The sequence below is a fragment of the Palaemon carinicauda genome, chromosome 15 (assembly GCF_036898095.1).
Source record: "Palaemon carinicauda isolate YSFRI2023 chromosome 15, ASM3689809v2, whole genome shotgun sequence".
Taxonomy (NCBI): Eukaryota; Metazoa; Arthropoda; class Malacostraca; order Decapoda; family Palaemonidae; genus Palaemon; species Palaemon carinicauda.
In genome coordinates, this window is record NC_090739.1 from 23,374,358 (window position 1) to 23,398,965 (window position 24,608).

General features: G+C 44.6%; 1 protein-coding gene across 1 annotated transcript in view; it reads right to left on the minus strand.

Annotated features, from left to right (window-relative positions):
• The window catches only part of LOC137654249 (replication protein A 14 kDa subunit-like), a 39,319-nt gene extending 17,396 nt beyond the window's left edge, over positions 1-21,923 (minus strand). The window contains exons 1-2 of the mRNA XM_068387878.1: positions 21,729-21,923; positions 12,431-12,511 (exon numbers count right to left, since the gene is read on the minus strand). Coding sequence (XP_068243979.1) covers positions 12,431-12,511; positions 21,729-21,827 — 180 coding nt within the window. The 5' untranslated portion in view covers positions 21,828-21,923. The remainder of the gene's footprint in view (positions 1-12,430; positions 12,512-21,728) is intronic.
• Positions 21,924-24,608: the final 2,685 nt, after the last annotated feature.

Genomic DNA, 24,608 nt, shown 5'->3' on the forward strand with positions numbered 1-24,608 from the left:
TGACGTCGTAATATGTTATTTTCATTAGTAAAATAAATTTTTGAAGATACTTACCCGATGATCATGTAGCTGTCAACTCTGTTGCCCGACAGAAATCTACGGTCGGGATACGCCAGCGATCGCTATACAGGTGGGGGTGTACACAACAGCGCCATCTGTGAGCAGGTACTCAAGTACTTCTTGTCAACAAGAACTCAATTTTCTCCTCGGTCCACTGGTTCTCTATGGGGAGGAAGGGCGGGGCCTTAAATTCATGATCATCGGGTAAGTATATTCAAAAATTTATTTTACTAATGAAAATAACATTTTTCAATATTAATCTTACCCGATGATCATGTAGCTGATTCACACCCAGGGTGGTGGGTGGAGACCAGCATACATGTTAACAAAGAAGCTAAGTATCCCGTATTTCATTTTATTAGTTATTCAAAAATAACATAAAATAAATAAGTACCTGGTAAGGAAGACGACTTGAACCATTACTCTGCCTTTATTAAGTACGTCTTCCTTACTGAGCGTAGCGGTCCTCTTAGGATGCTGAACGACTCTTAGGTGCTGAAGTATAAAGGGCTGCAACCCATACTAAAGGACCTCATCACAACCTCTAACCTCGGCGCTTCTCAAGAAAGAATTGACCACCCGCCAAATCAACAAGGATGCGGAAGGCTTCTTAGCCGACCGTACAACCCATAAAAAGTATTCAAGAGAAAGGTTAAAAAGGTTATGGGATTATGGGAATGTAGTGGCTGAGCCCTCACCTACTACTGCACTCGCTGCTACGAATGGTCCCAGGGTGTAGCAGTTCTCGTAAAGAGACTGGACATCTTTGAGATAGAATGATGCGAACACTGACTTGCTTCTCCAATAGGTTGCATCCATAACACTGCAGAGAACGGTTCTGTTTGAAGGCCACTGAAGTAGCCACAGCTCTCACTTCATGTGTCCTTACCTTCAGCAAAGCAAGGTCTTCTTCCTTCAGATGAGAATGTGCGTCCCTAATCAGAAGCCTGATGTAGTAAGAAACTGAGTTCTTAGACATTGGAAGAGAAGGCTTCTTGATAGCACACCATAAGGCTTCTGATTGTCCTCGTAAAGGTTTTGACCTTTTTAGATAGTACCTAAGAGCTCTAACTGGGCAAAGTACTCTCTCCAGTTCGTTCCCCACCAAGTTGGACAGGCTTGGGATCTCGAACGACTTAGGCCAAGGACGTGAAGGAAGCTCGTTTTTAGCAAAAAACCGAGCTGCAAGGAACATGTAGCCGTTTCAGATGTGAAAACTATGTTCCTGCTGAAGGCGTGGATCTCACTTACTCTTTTAGCTGTTGCCAAGCACACGAGGAAAAGAGTTTTTAATGTGAGGTCCTTAAAAGAGGCTGATTGGAGAGGTTCAAATCTTGATGACATAAGGAACCTTAGGACCACATCTAGATTCCAGCCTGGAGTGGACAACCGACGTTCCTTTGAGGTCTCAAAAGACCTAAGGAGGTCCTGTAGATCTTTGTAGGTGGAAAGATCCAAGCCTCTGTGGCGGAAAACCGCTGCCAACATACTTCTGTAACCCTTGATCGTAGGAGCTGAAAGGGATCTTACGTTCCTTAGATGTAACAGGAAGTCAGCAATCTGGGTTACAGTGGTACTGGTTGAGGAAACTGCATTGGCCTTGCACCAGCTTCGGAAGACTTCCCATTTAGACTGATAGACTCTGAGAGTGGATGTCCTCCTTGCTCTGGCAATCGCTCTGGCTGCCTCCTTCGAAAAGCCTCTAGCTCTTGAGAGTCTTTCGATAGACTGAAGGCAGTCAGACGAAGAGCGTGGAGGTTTGGGTGTACCTTCTTTACGTGAGGTTGACGTAGAAGGTCCACTCTTAGAGGAAGAGTCCTGGGAATGTCGACCAGCCATTGCCGTACCTCTGTGAACCATTCTCTCGCGGGCCAGAGGGGAGCAACCAACGTCAGCCGTGTCCCTTTGTGAGAGGCGAACTTCTGAAGTACCCTGTTGACAATCTTGAACGGCGGGAATGCAAACAGGTCGAGATGGGACCAATCCAGCAGAAAAGCATCCACGTGAACTGCTGCTGGGTCTGGAATCGGAGAACAATACAACGGGAGCCTCTAGGTCATCGAGGTAGCGAACAGATCTATGGTTGGCTGACCCCACAGGGCCCAAAGTCTGCTGCAAACATTCTTGTGAAGGGTCCACTCTGTGGGGATGACCTGACCCTTCCGGCTGAGGCGATCTGCCATGACATTCATATCGCCCTGAATGAACCTCGTTACCAGCGTGAGCTTTCGATCTTTTGACCAGAAGAGGAGGTCCCTTGCGATCTAGAACAACTTCCTCGAATGAGTCCCTCCCTGCTTGGAGATGTAAGCCAAGGCTGTGGTGTTGTCGGAGTCCACCTCCACCACCTTGTTTAGCTGGAGGGACTTGAACTTTATCAAGGCCAGATGAACCGCCAACAACTCCTTGCAATTGATGTGAAGTGTCCTTTGCTCCTGATTCCATGTTCCCGAGCATTCCTGTCCGTCCAATGTCGCACCCCAGCCCGTGTCTGATGCGTCCGAGAAGAGACGGCGATCGGGGTTCTGAACAGCCAAAGGTCGACCTTCCTTGAGAAGAAAGCTGTTCTTCCACCACGTTAGAGTAGACCTCATCTCTTCGGAAACAGGAACTGAGACCGTCTCTAGCGTCATGTCCTTTATCCAGTGAGCAGCTAGATGATACTGAAGGGGGCGGAGGTGGAGTCTCCCTAACTCGATGAACAGGGCCAGCGATGAAAGTGTCTCTGTTAGACTCATCCACTGCCTGACTGAGCATCGGTTCCTTCTCAGCATGCTCTGGATGCATTCTAGGGCTTGGTTGATCCTTGGGGCCGACGGAAAAGCCCGAAAAGCTCGACTCTGAATCTCCATACCCAGGTAGACAATGGTCTGGGATGGGACGAGCTGGGACTTCTCTAAATTGACCAGGAGGCCCAGTTCCTTGGTCAGATCCATAGTCCATCTGAGATTCTCCAGACAGCGACGACTTGTGGGAGCTCTTAAAAGCCAGTCGTCTGACGGAGCCGGACACAAGATCATGGTACTGCTGCACAGTCTGTGAACTGTCAACCATGGGGAAGCGAGGAAGTACAGCGACAACCCGAAACTGTCTAGACTGTCTGGGTAGTACAGACAACTCCTTATCGGGTTGCTGAGGTTGCCGCACTGCGTCACAACAAGTCACCTCTGCTGGTTGTTGAACGTCTTCCCAGTGACACACTGACTCCGTAAAAAAAAATCCTCTATCAAGGACTAAGCTTGGACTGCATGTCTTGCAACAAAGCTCAAGGTCTATGGGAGCAGGTGTGGCAACAGACGGGGTTAGCGACTGAAGCGGAACCATTTACCCTCCCTGGAAGCATGTTATGCTTAAATAAAAGTCCATAGGAGGCTAAGCAGCTTAAGGCTCCTCTCCAAATGACAGAGTCCTCAAGGGAATATCAGAAGGAGGGAGAACAGCACTTTCTCATCTACAGGAACCATATCCGAGAAAAGCTAAGTTCTCTCAGTGAGGGTTTCACTGGTGCAAAAGCAGCAGACCAGAAGGCAACGTTATGAAACTGCTTGACAGTCTGTGAACTGTCAAAAACTGAACTGTCAACCACAACAGGAGCGTGAGGACATACACACCTGGTGTATAAGTAGCAGACCAGAAGGCAACGTCATGTAACTGCATGACAGTTTGTGAGTTGGCAACAACCAAAGATGTGTGGGGAAGCCTCAACTCCTGCCTGACTAGTTTGCTGCTGGCGAGTGGCGGTAACCACAGTGTGTTGCGGAGGCTGACACACCGTGTCAAAACACGGCAGCTTGTGGTAGCTCCCGCACGGCAACGGAGTGCTCTGTGTGTGGGAGTCATCATACATCTGGCAGGGTTGACTGTGCATGGGTGAGGCTGCGGTGGGTTGAGGAGCATGCGGTATGGTATGCAGAGCATGCTGTAAGGTATGCAGAGCATGCTGTAAGGTATGCAGAGCATGCTGTAAGGTATGCAGAGCATGTTGTAAGGTATGCAGAGCATGCTGTAAGGTATGCAGAGCATGCTGTATGCAGAGCATGCTGTAAGGTATGCAGAGCATGCTGTAAGGTATGCAGAGCATGCTGTAAGGTATGCAGAGCATGCTGTAAGGTATGCAGAGCATGCTGTAAGGTATGCAGAGCATGCTGTAAGGTATGCAGAGCATGCTGTAAGGTATGCAGAGCATGCTGTAAGGTATGCTGCATGGGCTGCGGAGAATGCCGCATAGTCCTGGAACCCGGCAGCTCTACAGAACCTTCCCACTGCTGATGCGGTAGCTCACGCATGTTAGCAGATGGTGCAGTAAGAACATGCGTCTGGCAGGGTGGACTGCACATCGGTGGTGGAGCTCTCACAGGTGGAGGGTGGGAGCAGGCAGCCGCAGTATCTGCTGAGCGCCCAACCTCGGCGGGTTGTAGGTTAACAGGCTGCATTGTCAACCTTCCAGCATGATACTCCTGTATGAAGGAGCAAGCTGAGACTGTATAGTCTGCAGCATGGACCACTAGGGTCTATGAAAGACAACAACAAATGGAGCTACTGTCCGTTGTGACTGAGGGTCTAAAACAGCTGGTGCGGCAACAGACGGAGTTACTGCCTGTTGCGGTACCACCTAGCCTCTCTTAGGAGGTGTGCAGTTGTCGTACTGCAGCGAGCCCGAACTGACCCAGTGGCTACACCTAGGCCGTTGGACTTGCGCGGAAGGGACCGACTTGCACTTAAAAGCTGCAAGATTTGATCCATGGTTTCTGCGAGAAACCTCTTCCGCAGACGAGGAATAAATGGGCTCTCTCGTCTTTGTGTGGGTGGGGTGATCACGTCGGCAACGTGTGTAGATACACCCGAAACCACAGAGGGAAACGTCTGTTCGTCGATCAAGGCCTGAGGAACCCATAAGTCCTTCGACATTACTTCTCCCCTGGGCTTGGGAGCTTGTAAGAGGTATCGGACTAGGTGAACAACTGGCACGAACAGACGAACCCTCGGACGCAACACTGTAACACTTTGCGCATATCACTTTATCACTTTTGATTTTCTGTTTGCACTTATTTCACTGAACTCGAAACATTAAGTGGTTTGTACCTGAAACACGCAATCCTATCCTTCATTAAAAGGTAGTAATTGCGAAAACAGTATTACAATGTAACAGAAAAACATAATGAAAGATAAAGAATTCAGTGGCTGGAAAAGAGACTAAACACTAGATCCAATAAACTACGTTTAAAATCTCTCACCGCATAAAGCCTGGGAACAAGAATAAAACTCTAGAAACGTTTTACCTTCTTCCCCTATATCGACTAGGAAGAAGAGCAAAAAACGAGAACAACGTTACCCGCTTGAACGAAACGTTTATCCTCCTCTCTCTCCCTCCGTCTCTATCTCTCTCTCTCTCTCTCTTGACTTAGAACCTGAGAGATGAGCCCAATTATATATATCGTTAAAACATATTATTTGTTAAAGGAAAAAAACTGAAAGGTTTCCCAAATAAAAAGTTCCTTTATTAGAATTACAACCATTTAAGCTAAGAAAGAATGAACGAAACGCTAGAATCGGTTTACTCTTGCTGCAACGTGAAACCGTGAATTACTCTCTCTCTATCGTAACGATAGAGCGCAAGTTGAACGTTCTGAACGTCAACAACTGCGGAGACTAAACAAAACGTTAGTTCAACTTTGAAAAAGTACGAGACTATCAAAGAAATTCTTTCAAAAACATTAAAATTAAAATAGCATAAATTCTTAAAAGTGAAAGAGAGTCTATACTCTCTTCGACACCAACACTTCCGTCTAAGGGAAGGGTCGGCCATTTAAAAGTGAAAGAGTCCATACTCTCTTCGTCACCATAATTAAATCAAATTAATTCCAAAAGCTTGCTAAGCTAATGATAAAGCTTCCTGAATAGTGAAGGCTAAACTCTAGAGCAAATACATCACCAAATCGTGAACAATAACTCCAGAATCAACAGCGTATCCAAGTAGGTCTAGCCGGAGGCACGACAGAGGAAAAATTGAGTTCTTGTTGACAAGAAGTACTTGAGTACCTGCTCACAGATGGCGCTGTTGTGTACACCCCCACCTGTATATCGATCGCTGGCGTATCCCGACCGTAGATTTCTGTCGGGCAACAGAGTTGACAGCTACATGATCATCGGGTAAGATTAATATTGAAAATTTGATATTTCTTATGGAAGGGGGCGAGAGAGATGGAGGTCTCTCTCTTTTCCGATTAGTAGGTTTTGAGCTACCAGGTTTTTGCACCTTCCCCAATACAGGTGCACCTGGTAACTTGGTGTCAGGTGGCATCTCCATCAAATCAGGCAAGGACATGGCCTGGGAGAGGTTAGTACTATTGCTGGTAATGGGGGACGAAGGCTGTACAGAAATGGGCAATGACCCATTTTTAATACGCTGTGGCAAAGCCTCAGAAGGCGATATGATTACCTTGTCATGCAGTACTTTATTATCAGAGGTTGTATTTCTTTTCTTAGGATTACTGGCAGTGCTAGGTGGGGTTGCTGTCTCCTGTGGTAAATTTACCTTTGATTTTAAGGCCTTTGCATAGCTGGTTGATTTATTCAACAGTCTTTTTGCATGTCCCACACTTATGTGTTCTAAACTTGATTTGTTTAGGGCAGCTTCCTCCAACTTATACAGTTCGCATCTCCTATCAGTTGATTTATGATTCAAATTGCAATTTGAACACCTGGCCTCAAGTGTACATTCTCCATGATAAGTTTTGGAGCAAATACCACACAATTTTCCATTTTTACAAACTTTGGATGGGTGTCCAAATTTAAAACAATTAAAACATTGCAGGGGCTTTTGTTTGAAAGGCCGAACTTTAATCCTTTCATTTTCAATAAAAATATGGAAAGGTACATCAGCATCCTGGAAAGTGAGTATAATCATTGAAGTTCCAGGAACCTTATGCACTTTCCATACATTTAATGGACACATAGAAAGTATCTCCTCCTCTGTAAATTCGTATAGGTCCTTATTAAAGACCACTCCCCTTCCATAACTAAAATTAAGATGAGGTTTCATTTCCAATGTAATTTCATCACTGCCTGTCTGTAAGTTAGACAGTATTGCAGACTGAGTCGAAGATTTGGCATGGATGAGATAACTGTTCTTCCCAAAACGAGATATATCTCCAGGTGCTATGGTTCCTACTTTTTTTTGGATAAACTTACATATCTTAAAATAATTCCCTATTATCCCTTTAGGTTCAGCTAAGAGCCACATTGGTGGTTTGGGTTTTCTCTGTGAAGGCATGGGTACATTTCTATCTTTTTCAAACCAATCAGCAGGTTTGTACACATCCAATTCCTTTGGGACCTTATCACAAAGAGCTCCAATGATGTTCAATTCGTTAATTTTGATACTACTAATATTACTTATGGCATTAAACGCCTCATCGTGACTTTCAAAAGATATCCAAGAGTCCCATTTTTCATCTTCAAGTCTCATCCTTATTTCCTTTATCAATCCATAGCACTCAAATGCTCTATATATATCATCATAATTTGTCTCTAATGGGATTTGGGAAACATGAAGGAATCGTAGTTTCCCTGTGTTACCCAAATTGCTAGATTTTTTAACATCAGTAGAGTGGTCCTTTTTAGTTCGAAGGTCGTCAACAGAGTTTTCCTTAATTACAGTAGCAGAAGTCGTCAACAGTGCCGGGGGGGGAGTCAGCAAATCCAGGGGATGGGGAGTCAGTATTTGAAGGGTCCATATTTAAGGGTGGGATTTTCAGGTTTTTTGTTGTTTTGTTGGGGTACCTGCTTGAGAATTATAAGAAAGTATCATACGTTGGAAAGGAAATTTGCATTCTCCACTATCGGCACAATGAGAGTATATTTCCCCGATGGTCCACTCCATACCCTACCCGAAGGATAGCATCAAAACAGATATAGAGGCACAGGTGTAAGCTAAACCCGCCTGTTAGGACTGAGACCAAAGTAATATGGAATCATCCTCCCCATATATATGTAATGATGGGCTTCCGGCCAAAAGCCAAGAGTCCCACCTCAAGGATTGGATCCCCCTGGATTCCGATGACCCAACCCTTGAGAGTAGTTCCGCCAAAAAAGGTCCAAACCATCTTTGGGATGGCTGAGATCATCCAATACTCTCATATATAGCTTTGAATGCGAATACCTCCCAACCGTGATCCCTTCTCCCATTCATCTAAGCAGGCAGTAATAACGAATGTGGAAATATCCACGCCATTTAAATAAAATAGAAAAAAAAAGATAAATAAATAAATGAACAAATACAATAAATAAATATATATATACCCTGTATATGCATACATCTACATATATATATAACTAAGAAAAATAATAATCATAGAGATAGGACAGCAAGATGAAAGAAAGTTGATAAAATTAAGAGAAGGTCGAAGTAATATTAAGCAGAAGAAAAAGATGAAAGAGAGAAATTTAGATTCGAACTGGGGGAGCAATTTCCCGAAGTTCGAGAGCCCTCTTGCCCGTCACCAAGATTCAGCACGGGAATAAAATGCCGTGCTGAAGCTCAATGACTTCATCAAGGCATTCTCTCATTAAGAGGGACGTCTCCATAGCTTTCCTGGTACGTTCTTTGGAGAAATCCTCCGAACGTATCAGGATACCTAAGGTCCCTAACCAGATATCCAGCCATGAAGTGGCTTGCATAGCACACTTCGCATCCTTCTCCTGATTAAGGATCTCAGTCGCCGAGAATAAGACTTGCCGGTTGGAGTGTCTCTCAAGAGGGACTCCCCTGGTAAGCTCTTCCAAAGAATGGTGAAGAGGAAGAGCTAAACAAGGCTCCTCTAAGATCTCAAAGTACCTCCTCTGCTGTACGCGAGGAGGTGGGAGAAGCTTGTTGCCGGCACTGGATCGACTGAAGGAGGCTAACTCAGAGAGCTGGACTGCGATCTTGTCCCTGGTACTCTTAACCCCCTGAGACCAGGGCAGAGCTGCACTGGCCTTAGAAGGTTTTTGAGTCCCAAATACTCAGTCCAAGACCGTGTCTTTGCCCTCTCGAGGGGGAATCTCTGGGTCAGCAAACCCATTGAGAGTCCTCATAAGAGTAAGAACCTGCCGAAATGCATGTTCTGACTCCTGTAGCTCTCCTCCGGATGTTGGACTCGCAGCGAAGTCTCCTGTCCCCAAAGGCTCTTCTTGGAGAGAATCGCGGACGTTCTCCGAGTGACTAGCTGGCTTCGTCCTAAGTCTTTTTGAGGATTTTGGCACTGTCTTAGAGTCCTTCGACTCCCTCCTGGGAGGGATGCAGGGCTCCAAAAACGACGGAGGTAGGCTCTTCTCCGCCCCTACCTGGGAAGACTTTTCAGCGCGAGGTGGGGTTTCTCTCATTGGTGCGATGGGAGAATGCCTCACCTCACGTGACTCCCCTGAGGACGAGAAATCCTCGTCCGACAGGGAGGGAGAAAAGTCTGGGGGGGGGGGGAGGGAGCCTGCCTCGAAGGCTTACGGGGAGACAGCTTAGTTCTTTGAGATGTCACCGCGTCCGAAACTCCTCTTTTTCTCTTCAGGGGGGTAGACGCAGCCAATGATTTGTGGCCCAATTCAGAGGGAACGGGCTTGAAAGCCTGCGTAACCGCTCTGACTAGTGCCCCCTCTGGAGGGACAGGGATCGACCGATCCCTGGGAGGAGTTTCCATAGGGGGGTTCTGCGCTTAAGGGGAGGGGAATGTAGCGATGGCGACCTTGCCATGCGTTGTCCTGCAGCCTCGTGCGCGGGAGGGTATTTGCGCTCGCGCGATGGGGAATACCCGGGGTCGCGCACGGGACTGCTGACGTATGTGCGCGCGAGGGCCATTGCGAGGGCGCGTAGAAGCATGCGCAGGTGACACAGGAGAGTGCGCAGGAGGCTGATTGCGCATCGCGCGGGCACGTGGGCGCGCAGGATCAGGATGATAGGCCTGTGGGTGTGCGGGCGAGAGATCGTGCGCCCCAGAAGATGTCGTAAGGCGCGCGCAGAAGAGATATCCCTTGCGTGCGGGCGCGCGGTCGGAATCTGTGTGCGTTGGCGCGCCTCTTGTGGGCGCACGTCGGGCTGGCGGTGTATAGCTGCTGTAGGGGATGGGCGTGGGCGCGCGATTGCGTGCTGGCCAGGGATGGCGCGCAGGAGATAGCAGGCGGCACGCTGGAGAGTAGGTGAAGTCTTAGACTTCCCTACCGCCCACAGATCCGAAGATCATGGGCGCGCAGAAGAGATAACAGTACGTGGGCGCTGGCGCGCAGGAGAGCGCTGCGTGTTGGCGAGCAGTAGGTTGATGGCGCGCAGAGGCGCGCTGGCACGCTATCTCAGGAACAAACTTGCGTTCAGGAGAACGTTGGCGCGCATGTTCAATATGGCGCGCAAGGGACGTGTGCGCGCGATGGCGCGTACGCCCTTGTTGCCCCCGAAGGGACCGGCGCCTGACTATGACAGACAGGTTTTGTCGGTGCGTAAAGCGCATCAGCTGCCAGGAACGGCAACGGCAGGTCAGCAGGTCTGTCGGGTGGAAGGTCGACATGCCCTTTGAAAGGACGACCTTCCACCAAAGGGGATCGCGAACGATCCGCAGAGAGGTCCAAGACCGTAGCAGGAACAGTCGGTGATCGTTGACGAGGCTCCTCTGCGGCGGACTGCAACGACGATGATGAACCGAAGAGGCGCCTCCTCAACGCTTTATGAGAAGGAAGGCCTCTCCGGAGAAGAGGAAGGCGAGCCTTGCAACGTATACGCCCTCTAGGGGCCGTTGGATCAGCAAGCTGACTTTCAGCAGTCCTCCGAAGAGGAGTCTCTGTGAGTGAACTCCCCCGAGAGGGAGAATCACCGGCAGGAGAGACTGTTGGATTTAGTTTCTCCCTCGTAGGTTGAGCAGGAACGGGAGAAACTAAGCCTTCAGCTACTGCGGGATGAGAAGAGGCAGAGGTATTAGGAGATACCGTATTGGATACCTCTGACACCACAACGTCGACAATAGACAGAGGATCAACCTCTGCCAAAGGCGGCAATTGCCTGACAGCGGCACCCAATCGGATGATGTCAAGAAGCGCTTCCTTGGAGGGCAAACCCTCGAGCCCCAAGGAAGACCAATGCTGAAATAAATTGGATAAATTTAAATCCTCCTCCGGGGGGAGAGGTGGAGCTGCCTCGCTAGGGGAGGCAACGCCATCTCTCGAACCCCGAGTTCGGGAAACAGAACCACGGTCTACGCTACCACTCGACGGTCTCTCGAAAGAGACCGATCGAGCGGGAGCTTCGGAGGAGGTTTGGGCAACAGAAGAAGTGTCCTTGGGATTTTCTCCTTTCAAAGAAAACCTAGGAGAAATATCCCGCCCGTACTTCTTCTTACGTCGCCGAGAAAACCTCTCCCACTGGGAGGTAGACCACTCCCTACACTCACCGCACTTATTATCACTATCACACCGTTGACCTCTACAGTAAGGGCAAAGGGTGTGAGGGTCTGTCTTGACCGCCGACATGAAAGTTCCACAGGGGCGGTCGGGTAATCCAGGACAGGTGCGCACAATCGCAACAGCCAACTTCACACTCAAACCTGTTAAAGAAAAAGCAAAGACAATGGCTGCCAAGAGAGAGGCGAGGATGAGAGCGGACACGTCCGACTACCATCCGAGCTGAGAGCAAAGTGAGCTCAAGCACAGGTGTGTGTGAGGGGGGAAGGGTTAACAAGCTACCCTCCCCTACCCCTGCTAACTAGTGATGGGGTAGTAAACCCTCGTTAAAATTCTAATGGCTCGTCATTTCAGCTATGCCGAAAGTAATACCCCTATTAAATAGCGTGGTTTGTATGTCAGTTACGGAACAAATGAGCATTTTATGTATCATATTACCTAGATTTAAATTAAATGTTTTGGTAGATACTGTGATAACTCACTATTTGAAAACTTAGCAGTCTTGCTACATTAAGTATAGGTATACAGTATAAAGGAACTATCCCTATTTTTTTTTTCATCAATCAGGTCTTATGAATTATACATGTACTACAAAGAGGAATAAAAAAGCTTTCTTGAGATCCCATATGATTTTCAAGTTATAATAGAAGTGATGGATTCAAACCAAATTTCTGGGAGTGATGGTGGATTCAAACCTAATTTTTGAGGTGATGGTTGTTTCAAGTAAATTTAAATTTGACTATTCCCCCCCCCCAAAAAAAAAAAAAAAACATTGTTAAAAATTTCCCAATACCACTGATAAAAAAGTAAATTATCCAAGAAAAGCACTCTCAGTTCCAGACAGGTGAAATATGTAGATTTAGTAATATTACAGAACTAGAAATTTATTAAATGCCAAATGATATTTTTCAAAATAAGGAATTATCTCTTGTGTAGGAGACATTTCCCAACATACCTTCAGAGGTTCCTGCAATTTCACTTGGATAGGTTGACCGTCACTTGCTCGTACCGTGATCATCATGCCAGACTGATCTATCTGCAATGGAAAGATTAAGTTGACATTTATTATCATTACTAGCTTAGCTACAACCCTAGTTGGAAAAGCAGAATGCTATAAACCCCATGGGCTCCAACAGCAAAAAATAACCCAGTAAGGAAAGGAAATAAAGAAATACTCTATGAAAGGTAATGAATTACTGATATAAAATATCCTAAGATCAGGAACAACTTCATAATAGATTTGTCAAATACAGTACTTATAAACTAAGAAGACAGAATCGTCAGCATGTTAAACATAAAAACATCGCTGAAATTTTAAGCTTCAGTACACCATGAATTCATTTAATAATAAATTCTACTTTATATACAACACAGGAAGCACATAGAGTAGACCTAGCAGACTAAGCAATTTTTTTTTTTTTTTTTTTACAATAACCTAGAGCAATTCCGATGATGCTATAAGGAGTCCTACAAATACACTACTTTGTTGTGAAATGGTGAGCTATGGCTAAGCTACCTTACTCTAGACAAGCTAAAACTTGGACCAATTCATATTTAAATGCAAATCTAAAATAGACAAAAATGCAAAATTCGAAATCATATGGGCAAACTGAAGTTGGGATATTATGTCCTATGTCTAAAATAAAGGAAGCTATTGGATAAGGCAAAATAGTGTTTGTGTATTATGCATTAGAGCTAAGACAAATGTTGGTTTGGATAGGCATAAACATGTTATTTTTATTAATAAAATAAATTTTTGAATATACTTACCCGATAATCATGTAGCTGTCAACTCCGTTGCCCGACAGAATTCTATGGAGGGATACGCCAGCTATCACAATACTAGAAGGGGGTGTATTTACCAGCGCCACCTGTGGCCAGGTACTCAAGTACTTCTTGTTGACACCTCCTCAATTATTCCTCAGTCCACTGGTTCTCTATGGGGAGGAAGGGAGGGTCGATTAAATCATGATTATCGGGTAAGTATATTCAAAAATTTATTTTATTAATAAAAATAACATTTTTCAATATTAAACTTACCCGATAATCATGTAGCTGATTCACACCCAGGGGGGTGGGTGAAAACCAGTGTACAAGATTAAAGGATAGCTAAGTATCCCATATTTCATATAATCAGTTATCCACAATAACAATGAAATAATAAGTACCTGGTAAGGAAGTCGACTTGAACCGTTACTCTGCCTTTAATAAGATCGTCTTCCTTACTGAGCGCAGCGTTCCTCTTGGGAGGCTGAATCAACTCAAAGGTGCTAAAGTATACAGGGCTGCAACCCATACTAAAGGACCTCATCACAACCTTTAACCTTGGCGCTTCTCAAGAAAGAATTGACCACCCGCCAAATCAACAAGGATGTGGAAGGCTTCTTAGCCGACCGTACAACCCATAAAAAGTATTCAAGAGAAAGGTTAAAAAGTTATGGGATTATGGGAATGTAGTGGCTGAGCCCTCGCCTACTACTGCATTCGTTGCTACGAATAGACCCAGGGTGTAGCAGTACTCGTAAAGAGACTGGACATCTTTGAGATAGAATGATGCGAACACTGACTTGTTTCTCCAATAGGTTGCATCCATAACACTCTGCAGAGAACGGTTCTGTTTGAAGGCCACTGAAGTAGCCACAGCTCTCACTTCATGTGTCCTTACCTTCAGCAAAGCAAGGTCTTCTTCCTTCAGATGAGAATTTGCTTCTCTAATCAGAAGCCTGATGTAGTAAGAAACTGAGTTCTTAGACATTGGTAGAGAAGGCTTCTTGATAGCACACCATAAGGCTTCTGATTGTCCTCGTAATGGTTTTGACCTTTAGATAGTACTTAAGAGCTCTAACTGGGCAAAGTACTCTCTCCAGTTCGTTCCCCACCATGTTGGACAGGCTTGGGATCTCGAACGACTTAGGCCAAGGACGGGAAGGAAGCTCGTTTTTAGCCAAAAAACCGAGCTGTAAGGAACATGTAGCCGTTTCAGATGTGAAACCTATGTTCCTGCTGAAGGCGTGGATCTCACTTACTCTTTTACCTGTTGCTAAGCACACGAGGAAAAGAGTTTTTTAATGTGAGGTCCTTAAAAGAGGCTGATTGGAGCGGTTCAAATCCTGATGACATTAGGAACCTTAGGACCACGTCTAGATTCCAGCCTGGAGTGGACAACCGACGTTCCTTTGAGGTCTCAAAAGACCTAAGGAGGTCCTGTAGATCTTTGTTGGAGGAAAGATCCAAGCCTCTGTGGCGGAAAACCGCTGCCAACAAACTTCTGTAACCCTTGATCGTAGGAGCTGATAGGGAGCTTACGTTCCTTAGATGTAACAGGAAGTCAGCAATCTGGGTTACATTGGTACTGGTTGAGGAAAACTGCATTGGCCTTGCACCAGCTTCGGAAGACTTCCCATAAAGACTGATAGACTCTGAGAGTGGATGTCGTCCTTGCTCTGGCAATCACTCTGGCTGCCTCCTTCGAAAAGCCTCTAGCTCTTGAGAGTCTTTCGATAGTCTGAAGGCAGTCAGACGAAGAGCGTGGAGGTTGGGAGTACCTTCTTTACGTGAGGTTGACGCAGAAGGTCCACTCTAGGAGGAAGAGTCCTGGGAACGTCGACCAGCCATTGCAGTACCTCAGTGAAACATTCTCTCGCGGGCCAGAGGGGAGCAACCAACGTCAGCCGTGTCCCTTTGTGAGAGGCGAACTTCTGAAGTACCCTGTTGACAATCTTGAACGGCGGGAATGCATACAGGTCGAGATGGGACCAATCCAGCAGAAAGGCATCCACGCGAACTGCTGCTGGGTCTGGAATCGGAGAACAATACAAGAGGAGCCTCTTGGTCATCGAGGTAGCGAATAGATCTATGGTTGGCTGATCCCACAGGGCCCAAAGTCTGCTGCAAACATTCTTGTGAAGGGTCCACTCTGTGGGGAAGACCTGACCCTTCCGGCTGAGGCGATCTGCCATGACATTCATATCGCCCTGAATGAGCCTCGTTACCAGCGTGAGCTTTCGATCTTTTGACCAAATGAGGAGGTCCCTTGCGATCTCGAACAACTTCCTCGAATGAGTCCCTCCCTGCTTGGAGATGTAAGCCAAGGCTGTGGTGTAGTCGGAGTTCACCTCCACCACCTTGTTAAGCTGGAGGGACTTGAAGTTTATCAAGGCCAAATGAACTGCCAACAACTCCTTGCAATAGATGTGAAGTGTCCTTTGCTCCTGATTCCATGTTCCCGAGCATTCCTGTCCGTCCAGTGTCGCACCCCAGCCCGTGTCCGATGCGTCCGAGAAGAGACGGTGGTCGGAGGACTGAACAGCCAATGGTAGACCTTCCTTGAGAAGAATGCTGTTCTTCCACCACGTTAGAGTAGACCTCATCTCTTCGGAAACAGGAACTGAGCCCGTCTCTAGCGTCATGTCCTTTATCCAGTGAGCAGCTAGATGATACTGAAGGGGGCGGAGGTGGAGACTCCCTAACTCGATGAACAGGGCCAGCGATGAAAGTGTCCCTGTTAGACTCATCCACTGCCTGACTAAGCATCGGTTCCTTCTCAGCATGCTCTGGATGCATTCTAGGGCTTGGAAGATCCTTGGGGCCGACGGACAAGTCCGAAAAGCTCGACTCTGAAGATCCATACCCAAGGAGACAATGGTCTGGGATGGAACGAGCTGAGACTCCTCAAAATTGACCAGGAGGCCCAGTTCCTTGGTCAGATCCATAGTCCATTTGAAAATCTCCAGACAGCGACGACTTGAGGGAGCTCTTAAAAGCCAGTCGTCTGACGGAGCCGGACACAAGATCATGATACTGCTGAACAGTCTGTAAACTGTCAATCATGGGCAAGCGAGGAAGTACAGTGACAACCCGATTCTGTCTAGACTGTCTGGGTCGTACAGACAACTCCTTAACGGGTTGCTGAGGTTGCCCACTGCGTCACAACAAGTCCCTTCTGTTGGTTGTTGAACGTCTTCCCCGTGACACATTGACTCCGTAAACAAAAAATCCTCTAACAAGGACTAAGCTTGGACTGCATGTCATGCAACACAGCTCAAGGTCTATGGGAGCAGGTGTGGTAACAGACGGGATTAGCGGCTGAAGTGTAACCATTACCTTCCCTGTAAGCATGTTATGCTTAAATAAAAGTCCATAAGAGGTTATGCAGCTAAAGGCTCCCTCCAAATGACAGAGTCCTCAAGGGAATATCAGAAGGAGGGAGAAAAGAACTTTCTCATCTACAGGGACCTTATCCTAGAAAAGCTAAGTTCTCTGAGTGAGGGTTCACTGGTGCAAAGCAGCAGACTAGAAGGCAACGTTATGAAACTGCTTGACAGTCTAGTGAGTTGGCAACAACCCAAGATGTGTTGAGAAGCATGCGGTAAGGTATGCAGAGCATGATGTATGCAGAGTATGCTGTATGCAGAGCATGCTGAATGCAGAGCATGCTGTATGCAGAGCATGTTGTATGCAGAGCATGCTGAATGCAGAGCATGCTGAATGCTGAGCATGTAGGAAGTAGAGCCTGCTGTAAGCAGAGCCTGCTGAAAGGAAAGCAGAGCGTGTGCATGGCGTTTAACATTTCTCAGAAATTCCATGACCAGTGCTAGAGTGCTTAATGCATGCTTGCATGGGGTTAAAACCATGGTATGCTGAACAGCAGAGTCAGAACGAGCTGGAACAACAACAGAGGTTTCCTCAACTTGAGGGAAAACCTGAGGTTCAGACTGCATAGGCTGAACAACAGACGGAGCAGAAGGCAGGTGCAAGGGTGAAGGAGGTTGACTCCTAGCAAGAGTTGCACCCAAGGATTGTACCAGCTGAGCGGAGGACGGAGGCGGAGTAGTCCGTTCCTGTTCCTGAGAGATGAGTGGAGCATGAGAAGGTTGAGGCTGCGCAGAACAAGGTAAAGTTCTAGCAAGCTGAGGCTCCTGAGGCGCAAGTGCATGGTGTAGATGAGCTTGCCTAGATGAGGGTTGAACTCGGTGCAGCGCTGGTTGAGCAGACAGACTCACGGAGGGGAGAGGTTGTTGTACCCCAACCGAGAGTTGCACCACTGGAGGAGCAGCAAGGGGAGGAGGAGGAAGAGTGTAACTCTCCTGATCCCAAAGCAAGGGTTGCCTTAAAGAAGGCTGAGTTGAACAACACTGTGAACAGCAAACTCCGAAAGTGGTTCAACATCGTACGCCTGGCAGATGGAGCTGCGACTGGGTGCAGCGAGTGCAGGCGGGTGCAGCACAGGCTGAACGGGTGCAGGAGGTTGGTGCACCACCGGTGCAGGCGGGTGCAGCATAGGCTGAACGGGTGCAGGAGGTTGGTGCACCACCGGTGCAGGCGGGTGCAGCACAGGCTGAACGGGTGCAGGAGGTTGGTGCACCACCGGTGCAGGCGGGTGCAGCACAGGCTGAACGGGTGCAGGAGGTTGGTGCACCACAGGTGCAGGAGGTGCAACACTCTCAGCACGACACTCACGCATCAAGTCCGAAAGCTGTGCTTGCATGGACTGTAGTAGAGTCCACAACATCATACGCCTGGCAGATGGTACTGTGATCAGGCGGAGCGAGTGTAGGAGGAGGGAGTGTAGGCGGAGGCGGTGGAGCAACACTCTCAGCCCGACACTCACTCATCAAGTCCGAAAACTGTGCTTGCATGGACTGTAGTAGAGTTCACAACATCGTACGCCTGGCAGATGGTGCTGCGACCAGGCGGAGCAGGTGCAGGCTGGGCGAGCACAGGTGCAGCGAGAACAGGTGGAGGGAGTGCAGGCGGTGCAACACTCTCAGCCCGACACTCATGCATCAAGACCGAAAGTTGTGACTGTATGGACTGCAGTAGAGTTAACTTGGGGTCGGCAGACACTAAGTTCTGCTGAGGTAAAGCCTTAACAGCAGAGATCTGTTGTGGCAGAACCTTACTCCTCTAAGTCGGAGTGTAATTAACTGATGACTTAGGAGAGTCAGAGCTAACCCAACGACTGCATTCGGGTTGTGAACTTTAACTTCGTACGTCTGGCATAGGTCTGGACTTAACGTTTAAGAAGTCTTGAGACCTGAGACCAGCGTTACTCTGCCTTTATTTTCTCCCCTAATCTCTTCTGCAGACGAGCAAAATAAGGGCTCAATCGTCTGCGGGTGGGAGTGACGGTCTCGGTAAGACACGCCCACAACCACCGAGAATACTTCTGTGCGCCGATCAAGGCCTGCTGAACCCTTATGCCCTTCGACATTGCTTCTCCCCTGGGCTTGGGAGCTTGCAAGAGGCCCCGGACTGGGAGGACGACTGGCGCGCACAAAAGTACCCTCACGCACTAATCACTTATCACTTTGATTTCTGTTTGCACTTATTTCACTGAACTCGAAACTTAAGTGGTTTGTACCTGAAATACGCAATTCTATCCTTTCTCAAAGTTAGTAATTGCGAAAACAGAATTACAATGTAACAGAAAAATCTAATGAAAGATAAATCAGTGGTTGGAAAGAGACTAAACACTAGATCACTCTAGAAACGTTTAGTTTCTTCCCCTAAAGAGACTAGGGAGAAGAGCAAAAATCGATAATGACGTTACTCGTACGCCTGGCAGGCTTGAATGAAACGTTTATCCTCTTTCTCCCTCCGTCTCTATCTCTCTCTCTCTCTCTCTCTTGACTTAGAACCTGAGAGAAGAACCCAATCATATATATCGTAAAAAACATATTATTGTTAAAGGAAAAAACTGAAAAGTTCCTTTATTAGGATCAAAACCATTAAGTTAAGAAAGAATGAACAAAACGCTAGACACGGTTACTCTTACTGCAACGTGAAACCGTGAACATTCTTTCTCTATCGTAACGATAGAGTGCAAGTTGAACGTTCTGAACGTCAACAACTGCAGAGACAAAACAAAACGTTAGTTCAGCTTTGAAAACAGTACGAGACTGTCAAAGAAAATCTTTCAAAATCTGTGGCGGAAATAGCATAATATGTTAACAGGTAAAACCGAAATGACGGGCTCAAAGTTTATTAACTTCGGTAAAAGACCGCCTACTATTAGGAAGGTCGAATATAAACAAATATAAAAATTAATTTTAATGAGTTTATAATAAAAGGAAGTTAATCGAAGAGGCCTATAAGAGGCGGAGAGATATAAAATAAATCTATAACTTTGTTAAGCAAAATTAAGAAAGAGAGTCTATACTCTCTTAGACACCAACACTTCCGTCTAAGGGAAGGGTCGGCCATTGAAAGGTGAACGAGAGTTCATACTCTCTCGTCACCAAAATTAATCAAATTAATTCCAAAAGCTAACTAAGCTAATATAGAAGTTTTCCAGTAAAGCGACAGCCGAAATCAAAGAGAAATACTTCACCAAAGTCGTGAAAATACTCCAAGAACATAAGCGTATCCCAGAACGTCTTGCCGGAAGCACGACAGAGGAATAATTGAGGAGGTGTCAACAAGAAGTACTTGAGTACCTGGCCACAGGTGGCGCTGGTAAATACACCCCCTTCTAGTATTGTGATAGCTGGCGTATCCCTCCATAGAATTCTGTCGGGCAACGGAGTTGACAGCTACATGATTATCGGGTAAGTTTAATATTGAAAATTTATTACGTGTCAAATCAATTTTCTTTATGGGTAAAATGTTTATCTGCGTCTGAGATATATCATGAAGCTAGTTTTACAATTTACAAAATATGATTTAGTGTTACCTTGCCAGAGTGAAGCCAGTTGGGAAGCAAAGACAGAGGGACTTAGTCTTAGGGTAGGCTAAGGATACAGCGGTTTTAGAGGGGTCGCAGGCCCCTCCATTAAGTAAGTAGGTAAGCATATGGCTCCTAGGTTAGGTTAGGTGGGGAAACTTAGGTTAGGTGTTTGATTCCCTTCTAAAATGTGGTAATTCAGACACATCTTTTGGAATTTTAAAACATTAAAATTCAAAATATGGGTTTCCCCCAGTTGTATTCACCAGAACAGTTAAAAGTACCTATAAATAACACAGGAACACATCTAAATTTCATTAGGAATGTCGTGATACAGTAAATATTTACTTATAACTATTGAACAGGTCTGTTCCTATCAACTATTGTATAAAGGCTCCTGAGTTGGCATAACATACGCAGGACTAGGTTGCAACAAAAGATTGAATATAATGCCCTAAAGTAGGCCCAGGCTATAGGTTAGAGCTAAACAAAGTTGGTGCAATGTACCCTAGGCCCAGACAACTAAAAGAAGTTACGTGTACTTTGGCCTGTGGTATTATAGGCCTACGGTACTGACACGGTCAAAATGGTATTTTAGTCCTATACCATGGAGTAAACCTTTATGATAGGCTACAGTAAGTCATATGATATAACCATACTATGCTTCAAGGTTCAGCTCCAGTAAATTTTAATCGGTGTATTATGGCCTAAACATACCATACACTAGAGGCTTTCATAAAAGACGATGGTGCCTTACCTGGGTACCATTACTATTGCAATAGACATCAAAATCAAACTTATTATCTAACCCATGGTTATCAACGGATACGTCCCTTATTATACACGATATCTACGGATAGTCGTTCCGAGGGTTAGAACCCTGTGATACCTGACGGTAATTCTCTTATAATATCACTAGCAGAAATATTATACGATAGCAAGCAGCCGAAGGGAACTTCCATCAGGACGACATGACTCGAGTCAAAAAATCATTTTTCCTACGTCAAAATCCGTTTTAATCCTCATGGGGAGAGGGGGGGGGAATTTGGCCATGCAGCCCCTTACTTATACTGATCTACTTTAAGAGATCTTACCTATTACCCATCTTCACCAGTTCGGAAAGTCATGCACAAACGATAAGGGGTTGGTTTATCATGGCCTAGGCCTAGACTACAGGCTTGAACAATATATCACATGACCTAGGACTGCGTTAAGACTACATTAAAGCAAAATAACTATGGTGTATGTGGCACTGTAGTAAACATGGGGTACAGACTACACCAAAATTATGTTTATAGGCTTATCTTACCGTGAGATAACATACAGACCAAGACATATGCAAACACGCATTATACGAAGCTGACGCTAATGGGATATTGGCCCTCCCCAAAATACATCTTATACTATAGCCTTCTTTAAAAATACGAAATTGACGAACAGTATTAGGTTGTCTTCACAAAACAAGGCTCAGGCATGCAGAAACAATAAGGTCAAGATAATGGTATTAAACAAATAGCATATTTAAATGAAATTGATTTATATTTTTATAAGTTATCCAGGTTACCACTTGTAGACTTCAAACACTAACCTTATCAACCATTCCCATCAATACTACGGGCTGACCATGATATTGAGGGAGAAGTGCACCGTTCACACGCATTCTTGCTCCATCTGCAGGTGACACCATTTTCGTACAACTTAATTACGAATAAAATAAGACTGGCTGACAAATGCGACCGTTTCACGGGGTTCTTGTTGACACACGTTTGTCCTTAAGAGAGAACCTACAACAATGGCAGAACTACGCGAATGGTTTTATAATATTTTCCGTGATACCTCTTGAGAAATTAAATCGTGCATATAAGTTAAATTAATTATTTACATATAAATTTTCAGGGAGTAAATCCATGTTAGGAACCAAAATATATGTATATTAATTTACTCTTTGTGAAGCATATGTTATATATGATTGGCGCCAACTCCTCTTCTCGGTTATCTTAGTCACGAAGCAGTGACCCTGTACTGTCTTTGATTATTATTATTATTATTATTATTATTATTATTATTATTATTATTATTATTATTATTACTTGCTAAGCTACGACCCTGGTTGGAAAAGCAAGATGCTATAAGCCCAGGGGCCCCAACGGGGAAAATAGCCCAGTGAGGATAGGAAACAAGGAAAAATATATTTTAAGAACAGTAACATTTAAATAAATATTTCCTATATAAACTACGAAAAAATTAACAAAACAAGAGAAATAGAAATGAGATGGAATACTAATGAAGTAAAGTATGATAAAATTAACTAGACGTCGAAGATATTGTAATAAAAAACTAGCAGGATCAATATAACTTATCAATTTGGTTTACTATGATAATGATCTTATCTCTGCATAAAAACATTTCCTTTAAGATGTGAATATTCTAAAAAGTAAGCCTGCACATACTTTAATTTAAGGGTTGTTTCCCTGGTCATATGGCACATGGAAATCCTGTTCCCTGTAGGGCATACAAACATGTTTGCCATATAGATTCCTAGATATTTAGGGTATCATACAGCGTATTACGTGTTGATTGCCAAATCCACATCACCGAATAAAAAAAAAAAAAAAAACTTCAGCTTCTCGAAAGCCTCAATATCTTCAGTCTCTGGGATGTCTAGTATGAGCTTATTATATAGTCTTTGGGTAGCATATTTGAAAGCTCTAGAATCTGCAGTAGAGGCACATCTTGTCTCGAATCCACCTGTAACTATTTTTTGTTTGACGCGATTGTTTGGCTGCACGGTGTGTAGTAATGCTCTTCAATATTTTGGTCGTCCGGTTCTGATAGCTTGAGAGGTCATTGCACATATCTTAAACTATACTATGGCTTCAATAGGCAATCATTGTAGTTCAATTAGTATAGGAGTTATCCTTTCTCAGGGTGGGACGCCTTTTGTTGATCTTGCTCCTCTGTTTATTTTTACTGAGTAATGTAACTTCTCCAGTTGCACTTGGTAGATTCTAATAGATAGTTACTATAGTCAATCCTGGTAATAGAACAGTTAATCACAAGTTTCTTTACAGATTATTCATCCAGATACATCTTTATGAAATGAACGTTTCTGTAGTATCCTGCAGTTCTTACTACATCATTCACTTGAACAAGTGATCTTTTAGATACTCAAAAAAATTCATCTCGAATACCATTTGAGCGTAAATCATCTAGAAGCAGTTCATGCACAACTGTGTCAAAAGCAACACTAAGATCGAGCTATATCAAGATGCGACATTTGTACTTACCCATCATTTCCCGCATATCATTTATATCGGAGTATATAGCTGTCACCTTAGAATACAATTATCTGTATGCTGACTGGTTGTCTGGTAATGCTTCGATTCTTTCTAAGCATCTAACTAGTTGTTCAAGATCTACTTATTCTAGCACTTTTGACATAAAGAATGGATTCAAAATGGATCTGTATGAACTTAAGTCTTGATATCTGGTGTTCCTCAGGGTAGTGTTCTTTGCCCTTTACTTCTCATACTACTGTATATACACATGGAATATAGTTTAGCTTAGAAAACAAGCTCGTTGCATATGGAAACGATGCTACCCGCTTTGCATCAATTCTATTTCCTATTAAATTTCTTATTCCTGATCTAGATATTAATCTCCAGGACCGTCGTCCAATTAGTTCTTTATACATGTTGCATAAGATTTATATATATATATATATATATATATATATATATATATATATATATATATATATATATATATATATATATATATATATATATATATAATTCTGACCATCTTTTACATGAATATCTTCACGGACAATAGCCTGTTTGTACTACTAGGTATGCAGTTAATCCTAAAAGTCTTGCCTTCTCCCTCATGAGGCTCAATACTACACAGTATTCAAGAAGTTTTATCCAGCTGTGACCAAGTTGTGGAATGATCTTTCAAATCGGGTACTTGAATTGACTGAACTTCAAAATGTCAAACTTACAGCAAATGTTTTTATATTGAACAGGCTGACATAAGTCTTTTTATAGTTTATACTGTATATGAAACAGATGTTGTTACTGTTCTTAGAATATTTTAATTGTTTATAACTTCTCATATAGTTTATTTATTTCCTTTCCTTCCTGGGCTATTTTGCCCTGTTGGAGCCCTTGGGCTTATGGGATATTGCTTTTCCAACTAGGGGTGTAGCTTGGATAATAATAATAATAATAATAATAATAATAATAATAATAATAATAATAATAATAATAATAATAATAATAATAATCGAGAGCACTTTTCAGAGCGGGTGTAACTATGGCCTTTTTCTCAGATTTATGTCAGCAAGATTAGAAAAGTTTTCCACTTCAATTACTTTTGGCGTCGGGTCAGTTGCACAATTTGTTTTCTTTGCCCCCCATAAAAATCCTGATGGCTTCATATTTTGCCTTTTTCATAAATCTCGTTA